The 8,951-nt window shown below is 36.8% G+C and overlaps 1 protein-coding gene across 1 annotated transcript; it reads right to left on the bottom strand.

The window, feature by feature from the left end:
- Positions 1-4,389: 4,389 nt before the first annotated feature.
- On the bottom strand, positions 4,390-6,112 carry LOC122658647 (protein PHLOEM PROTEIN 2-LIKE A10). The gene has a single exon (XM_043853690.1). The coding sequence runs from the start codon at positions 5,906-5,908 to the stop codon at positions 4,631-4,633; it is 1,278 nt and encodes a 425-aa protein (XP_043709625.1). The 5' UTR covers positions 5,909-6,112; the 3' UTR covers positions 4,390-4,630.
- Positions 6,113-8,951: the final 2,839 nt, after the last annotated feature.

The following is an 8,951-nucleotide window of genomic DNA, read 5'->3' as shown; positions in this document are numbered from 1 at the left end:
TATTCCGCTTGCTTCAACTTCCCAATTGGTATGAAAATTTCAAACTCTCTAGTCGAACAATGGACACATTTAGAAGAATCCTCACCACCTTGATTTTTCTTCGATTACGAAGTTTTAAGAAAATTTTGCCATGGGGACCTTATGGTATAGCTATCAAAAAATCAGTATGAATCCAAGGGGCCTTCATGCAAGCGGAAATATGAATGCATGTTGGATTCTACTGTGAAAGCTCAATAGGGGTTTGCTTCTGAGGTGCTTGGCTAAAGTAAACCCACAAGGATACCTACGAAATGCATGTTTGCTTACGAACAAGCACAAAAGGTTACTGGCAACAGATGGTGAAGCGTTGTGCATGCGTGCTTGCGCATATATGTGAGTCTTGACCCAATAAAGGTTCCCGCAGAGTGCGACTCGTTGGAGGCAATGGAACACGATGGGAATTATTCCATTGGTATGCGAAGTGCAGGTTTGCATATGAAGAAGCACGAAAGGCTATTAATCAGGTCATTGTATGGTACCTTGCTTTTCCATTTGGTAGTTCGGGCCTCAGATGGGGCCGAGATCTTGTGGATAAGTAGATGCCAAGGTCCCTCTTGCTAACATGTGAAGACTCAGCCCAATTGGGATTGGCCATAAGAGTTGGAGAATAATACATCTAAATATCCACGACTAGCAAGAGATGTATTATTCCCTGTATATTCAACAGTCAAAAGTGCTACATCACTCTTCTACATGGAACAAAGTGCATCCATCCAAAGAGACCATGTTTGTTAATAATTAGTCCATTTATAACTGATTAATACCATAGATAGAATTTGAGGTCATTGAAAATTTAAGCATTTTTCTTCAAAGGGAGTTCTTCAAAGGGAGGGAAACAAATCTTTTGAGTTTTTATAAGCGTATCAAAGTGACCCATCCTCATTGTGTCACATGGAATAACCTAGAAATGAAGCACTACTTGGTTGGAAGTAAAGGTCAAGGAAATGAATTTAAAACAAAAATAAAAAATAAAAAATTTCCTATCACTTTCAACAATGAATGTGTAATAAACTTTAAAAAAATAATTATTATATAGTGATTGTACTTTTCCTAGTTTTTCAACCAAATTACTTAGGTTTCGAATAAGAACAAAACTATAGGATTGAGTTCAATTACCAATATTTGGTAACATCTTAAGTGAATCATGAAACATGATTAAAAATGTTCCCTCTTTCATGTTCTAATTAATTCCACTAGCCTTCATATCTCTTTATTTGTAACCATATGGAGTGGAAATATGGAGTAACTTTACACACATGAAATTTAAACCTTGTTTAGAAAACAGTGGCGGAGATTTTCTCCGATCACATTTCCCAATTTTCTGGATTTAATTGACCTAGGAATTCCTTCAATCAGGCTCCAGAGTGCAGTAGTGCACCATTGAGAAAAAGAAAACAATACCTCTACTGTTATGCACAATTGAGCTTTATTGTCACTTTGGAACGAATATCTTTTTATTTTAGTTCGCCATGAATCATGGCATCTGACCATGGATTGTGTACGACAGAAGTGAACAACCAAAAATAAATAAAAAATAAGATGCTTTCATTTTGTACAAACCAAAGACGGCCATTTCCCCCACTCTCTATCAGGAGGTTTAGTCTGTAATCTGCATTAGGATGGACTGAGACAATGAAATTGGAAGACTAACTGGCTGATACGAGAAGAGAAATGAACAATAGTTTACAAACAGTTGACATGACTGTATTAAGCAAGTGATGGAAAATACCAATTCCAATTACAAACCCAAATCCAAGGACCCAAGCCAAAATGACAATGTTTTGGAATTTTTTTTTTCTTCTTAAGAATCAATAAATTAGACCAAATAGTACACCAGGATCATTTATACTAACTATAAAATGCAGGTAAATATTTCTATGCAATGCTATTTGTGTAGAGATACACTAGACTTGATGCACCATATAATCTTTGTTATCAGTCCCCACTACTAGGAGTTCTCAAAATAGAAGAATGAAAAGACGAAGCAAGGATGAACAATTTCAACACACTCAGTCAACATTCACAACCTACCAACACAACAACACACACTAAATGATGCAGATTACAATTTTTCTTCCTATTGGATAAATGCTACAATTAGAATTTAGTTTAATAATTATAAATTAAAAAAAATTTGCTTGCCAATTAGGGGAATAATCACTTTGTATACAACAATATACTATAAATGGGGAAGTATTATCAAGGGGAAGCTCTGTTATAAAGGATACAATCTCTAAAGAGATTAATTGGATTCTTTCGCCAGTTACTAAGGCTTAAGAGATTAAAAGGCGTACCCAGTGCACTAGGCTCCCACCACTGCGGGGTCTAAGGAGGATCATAATGTACGCAGCTTACCCTTGCTTTCGCAGAGAGGCTGTTTCCAATAAGGTTTTAAGAGATTACTTGGATATCATGAGCGACATAACTCTTATGTTGTCAAAGTACAAAAAGTAATTTAATAAGTGGATTGACCTAAGATCTTGCTAATCTCTCTCCCAACCTATAAGTTTTAGGTGACTATCTTCACTTCTGATTTCAAGGGATGGCACAGCCTTTCTATAATCAAACTCAGATACCATAAAACTTAGCTACAGAAACTGATTCAGTTTTATCAAGATGCATCCCCTGCTTGCACCAGAAATCGGTGAGCATGTCTAGAATCTTACCACTAATTTAACTCCTCATCAATGTATGACAAAGGAGAGCCTACTTGCATTCATATTTGTACAGGTCCAGTTACATTGCAATAACCATGGCGAGTTTTTTTTATTTTTTGGGTCATAAAACCTACTCAGTGATTCAGCTTTGTCTTGGAATCATCTTGTTAGATCAACCTTTGACCTAGATTGTTGTCTTATCTTGACCAATTACATATAGATATAATTAAATGATGTTCCTCAAATGAAATGAAATTTATCAATAATTCATGAGCCATGGTCTTCATAGCATCATCAGCATCTTTGCTACCATTATTCCAGTTGGGGTATCTGCTTGATTGGTAGAGAAAACTAAAGATTCAACAATAAATAAAATGATTAGCTAGGTTTAAAACGGCAGAGGGTTTAGGGTTCATTAGGAACAGTTTGTGGAAAGATGCAACTAAGGTTTGAGAAGTTTGAAAAATAGGTCCAGTCATGGTTTCAATGATTCTCCACAGAATTTCATAAATAAAATAACAATAAATAATATGCAGAAGAAAAAATAAAGCGTTAAAGACACACATTAGGGCTTGGGTGCAATCTCAAACAGCAGAAAACTGTATTTTTCACTGAAAAGAGTTAAGAGGAGCAAACAAGGGGTAGCAAACTTCTAGAATCTCAAGACAAATATGGTAGTTTAGAAATACAAAAACAGTGGAAGGTGGGGGGGGGGGGGGGGAGGGGGAGTCCAGCCAATCACTCTAAAAACACCCAATTTGCAGAGAATGAATTCACCCCTTGCTCTCAGAGAGAGAGGACTCTTGGCAATGACTGCCAACACTTAAAAATCTTTATACAGAACAACTAACTTCACAAGTAAGAAAATTAAATAGAAGAGTTACCAATGTTCTCACAAATATACGTGCAAGAAAGATAACTATCAAGAATACAGCTAAAAAATTTCACACCTCCGTGGGTATTCAGAATGTCCATGATATGCAAACACAAAGAGTGGTTACCATCTCTTCTGGTAGCTCTAATTTGCATTTATAATCTTCAAATCAAAGTGTAATAGTTTCATTACCTAAGAAATTGGTTACAGATCTGTTCTTCCACTAAATTTTAAAACAACATACCAAATACCTTAATAGAGGAATCATCTGAAAGCTTGCATATATAAAACATTGGAGGCTAGCTAAGTAGACAAACTACTCGACACTTCAGAAGCATTTAAAAATAAGTACAGAACAAAGAAAGCATGTTGGATAACAACAGCATGGACATAATAAAAAGTATTACAGGTGATTAATAATAATCTTTCATATCTACATTTTTACCCTGTCAATGTCCCTTACTATACAGTTGAAAACAAATACATAAGAAAACTCACTGTTTGGTAAACCACATGCCATTATGATCTTTGCTGCATGAATAAAAGCAAGATTGGAAGTAGCAGCACCAACAAATTATCATGACAAAAGTGACAAGTCAAAAAGCTGATGTATATAGAGCATCTAGATAATCCCTCCACTTTTTGCTAAACTCCTAACTTGATCAAGCCTTATAAAATGCTTGAGTTAACCAGACCAGAGGTTTCTTTCCATTCATCTTTCCTCCAACTAGACTGTCAAGTGTCAACGCACTCTGCTGCCAAAGTTGCAACGTCTTATCACCCATCAAACTTTTTTTTTTTTTGGGTCAGATCATCAAATGAACAAATTTCACTTTTCATTCAATGGACACTTGAATACATGCAGATGTTTATGCAATGAAAGTTCTTATGTAATACAGTATAAAAGAGAGGAATTCATTACTTAATCATTTGGAATGTTTCAATCCTAATTCCTTCTAACCATTGAAGAGAGACATAAACCTTCCAAGCAGCACATATTCTTCGAAATCTGGCCATGAAATTGTTCAGTGAGGCAGAAAGGGTGGTAGGCTACCACAGTTTAAGCTGGCGTCAAGACCCTAACACCACCTGTAACGTGCAAGCATAAAGCAAGGCATACAGTAATAATAACAGAAGACTTCACACTAATATATCTTACAACTTCCATGCCCCTCTCAACAACCTCCTCATGAACGATACTGAAACTCTTCTTCAATCCATCCAATAGTTTCCATATGAAAAAGTCCAGAAAAGATCTTACTGTTTCGAATGTCACTCTCCCAGTCAAATCAAGAACAAACCTCCTATTACTTGGAACAGCCAATGTAGAAGACACCTTTCCAACCCAACCACTCTCCTTGATTCCATCTAACGAGCTCGTGTCTTTCGGTTCCATTGACAATGCTTCATTCACCTCATCTCTAGCAGTCCTTGTACCTTCCCCTTGATCAACCGCTGAGGAAGAGGAATTTTTACTTGGATTCGAATTTGAATTTGTCAACACTTGGTGAGATGTTTTCACAAGAGTTTCCACAGCGCCATTACAGAGAGAAACCAATATGTCTCTCACTTTTCTTTCATGCTTCGGGTTGGTCAACCCAGAAAAGATTTCATCATAAGGATTGATATCCATTGTCTTCTCAAGAAAAACTGCAACTGCGGTGCTTACGAATAGCTGGATGCAGTCAGCGATGAGCTCTCTACACTTGTCGTTACATACCACATTTACCCATCTAGGTGGAGAAGACGAATCAGGGCCAAGACAGGAGGCACTAATCTGGTGGTTGTTGGGGTTCGACCCTCCGGAAGATTGGCCGTCTGAGTAAAAAGCAATGACCAAGCTCCTGGCAAAGCTACCAACAACCACAGAAGCAAAACCAGAGCCAGCCGTGGAGAAAAGCCTGTCCATGAGTCGGTCAGTAAAGCCAGAAGTGCTACCTGCTTCATCTTCGGTATTGGTATCGGAACGATAACCTCGCAAAATCCCGAGTGTTAAAGCTTGAGTTACCCGAACCAGAGACTCAGAGAACTCCTCCGACCTCGCGATTTTGGATATCTGCTTCAGACTGGTGGGAATTTGATCCGAATCGGACTGAAGAAATTCCACCAAGTCCTTGGAAACGACTGAGATCGTCTCCGCGGAATCGGATACCGCTTCGGCCACGGAAATTAAGGCCCCAAGAAGCTTTAGAAACCTCTTCCTCTTCTTCACCACGGAGGGCAAATTATAGACCTTATAAGCACCATAACCAGAGAACCCGAGCGCTGCGAATAGCAGAAGCCATTTCTTCCTCCTCCAAGAGAAATCCAATCCTTTCTGCCCCAGCTGCAACTCCATGGAGAAGAGTGAATACCCCTATGCCTCTAAAAACCGAATTTCCTCCATCGCCAGAAAAGTTTGTTTTACTTAATTATAATTCCTAGACCTGTAGGGTAAGATTCTGATCAGGAACGGGGATGGAATTAAACTACTAAAATTGGTGTCTTAGGGTTTTCGACCGCCGGAAAGCAAGGGGGTTTTGCTTCTGAGGCGGAGCAGGTTAGAATGTTACAGCAAGGCGATTAACATCTTTGGGTCGAAAACGGGGAGAAACTACGGAAGAAGCTACGTACGGCCATCGAAGAAAACGAAGAATCCGTTAAAAACTGCCTTGCACGAGCTGGAGTTTTAAAGACAAGGGCTTTTATTGTCTTCACAATTGTTTCCTCTTCGGGGAAATAAGGCTACCTGGTCGCGTGGTTCTAACGCCTTCATATATAAGGCTACCAGATCCTTTACACGTGTTTTATCCCAATAACCCTCTTAAACTCTGTCCCCAATTCAGTTCCCGCTGAAGAGGGTCATCTCAATCCTCTTCTTCAAGCTCTACTTCCGATAGAGGATCCAGAGGTGACTCTCCAGTGTGGGAATTGAATTGAGAAACTGGGATAGATTTGAAGAAGGTTATTAGGATAAAACATGTGTATCTCCAAGTTGGATCCTCTCCAACACAGGTGTTGGTTGGATTCAAATCCGTGTCGCCATTTCATGCCCCTATGCAATCAAGTAGCGTTCTCTTGTTTCTCTTCTCTTTTTTTACTAAGAAATGAAAAAATATTTATTTCTCCATTGTAGGAAGGATTGACTGGTTGAGCGTTAAACTATCTAATCCAAAAATTTAAGCTATTAGGAGGACCATGACAACTGTTGGTTTATCTCTTGTTTTTTATATGTGAAAGCATGAATGGCCTTAGACTTTTTCAATTTAGGTATGTAATACTTTTTTTTATTTTTTTGATAAACATGTAGTTATATATTATTTTCCATTAAAAAAGTCTAATTTTAATGCTGAGTTTTCTAAACTCATTTGCTATACTTGAGGTGTTTCCTATGCCCACTCACAAGGCACCGTGAAATAACGCCTCTGCCCCCTGGGTAGATATCTAGACATGCTATTGGCCTAGACACTTGTGTAGAGACCATGAGACCAAATAGAGATCTCTTGCCCAAAATTTATTTACACAGTTAGTTACCAAATTTATTTATCATTCTATAATCTATTGTGTTTAGTAATTATCAAACAGTTTTTATTTTTTGATCAAAATGATTTTCAGTAATGATTTTTTTTTTAAATATGCCAAATTATTTTTTTTTTGAAAAATGATGGAAAAAATATCCGAACATAGTTTCCAAATATGTTTTAGATTTAAAATTTAGCAAAAGTTTTTATGCACGATCGTGTATGTACACGACCTACATCAAATGCAGTCAGATTGACATTTATGCCCTTCTAAAATGTCATAAAAACCCTTAGACCCCCTATTTGATGGACTTGATGGGAGAATCTCCCGTGTATGAATACCTTCCCCAAAAAATTTTATAACTTGTGGTTTGATGTTCCATGGTGTCACCGTGTCGCATGTAGGTTAATCATATTTCTCAATGGCATCTCCTTATTTCTCTATGTTTTGTGCATTCTTTAACAATGAATTCCCAAATTGACGTAGTAGAAGCTTTAAATCAAAATTAGTCCCACATTTGGTCCATCATTTCTGAGCCACTGTGATAACTAACTTTTTTTTACTCAACTACTTAGATAGAGATAAAAAACATGGGTAGCCCAAGTGTGAGATTTGGTGGCTTATCTGAACGATATGATTCATCATTTAATCAATTTTTTTTTTATACATTTTAAGTTGGCAAAAAAAAGATAGGCTTTGTTTTCAATGTAATCGGTTTGGTTCGATTCGGTGTACGGTTTTTTAGGTAAAACCATAATCAAATCGTTCATTACCAATTTTTGAAACCAAAACCATTTAATAAATAGTTTCAATTTCTCAGTTTTAAAACGATTTTGATTTATCGGTCTTAAATGGTTTCGATCATGATTTTAGGTACTTGATTTCTAAATGGTTTGCCTATTTTACACCAAATTTAATGCTTGCTAGATGTACTCAACAAACCACATTGAAAAGGACCTAATTCTAATGCATAGAAAAATCACATGTTATAAAAACAGAAATCAAAATATTCATAGAAACATTGAAAACTATTATACTAATGTATTTGAATGAATCCAACCCAATTATTTTATTATAAATTTCACATATACATTTCTATCAGTCCATGTTTAACTTTCATTGTTTTCAAATTTAATAGTAACCTATTGTATGACGATACTAATAGTTAATTATTGCCATTACATATTACTAATATGTGTTTTGGTTTAAACGATTTATCAACAATTTAAACGGTTTTGTTCAGTTTAGGATAGAGAGAGAAAGAGAGTGTTTTCAGTCATGGTTTTAGTGCATAGTATCGGATCGGGTATCAATCACTTGCAAAACCGATAAGATACCGATACAGTAATAGCACAGATCAACCGTATTGGACAAATTTGCATCTAAATTATTTTAAAAAATGATTTTTTTACTGTTTTACCCCTTGTTTGTATTATGTCCCCAATACGGTATCGGGATCATTGACTCGCAAAATTGATATGTATCACCGATACCTCAAACCATAGTGTCAGTATTTGATCAGTCCTGGCCGATACCGACCGATCCAGATCAGCATTAGATCTGTATCGGCATCTCAATCCCTGTTTTCCCATCATAAAAAAAACCAAAGAATTATCAATAAAAAAAAAAAAAGCAAAGAAAAAGAGAGAGGTTTGTAGAATTCAACATGAACCACCTTTTAAAAAAAATGGGAATCGGATCTACGGAATACGCTGATTTGGATCGAAATTTGACCATGACAGATCTCTATTCCGAGTTTCCGACCGACCGCCCGAATTTAGGATTTTGAATTTTGATGATTAGATCGCTGAGTTTTCAGATCTGAGGATTGATTTTAGGTTTTTTTGGGATCGATTCCGGATCGGGAGGGACCGATTCGA

This window comes from Telopea speciosissima, chromosome 4, assembly GCF_018873765.1.
Source record: "Telopea speciosissima isolate NSW1024214 ecotype Mountain lineage chromosome 4, Tspe_v1, whole genome shotgun sequence".
NCBI lineage: Eukaryota > Viridiplantae > Streptophyta > Magnoliopsida > Proteales > Proteaceae > Telopea > Telopea speciosissima.
The sequence above is the reverse complement of the archived record's forward strand: the minus strand, read 5'-3'. Positions and strand labels throughout refer to the sequence as shown.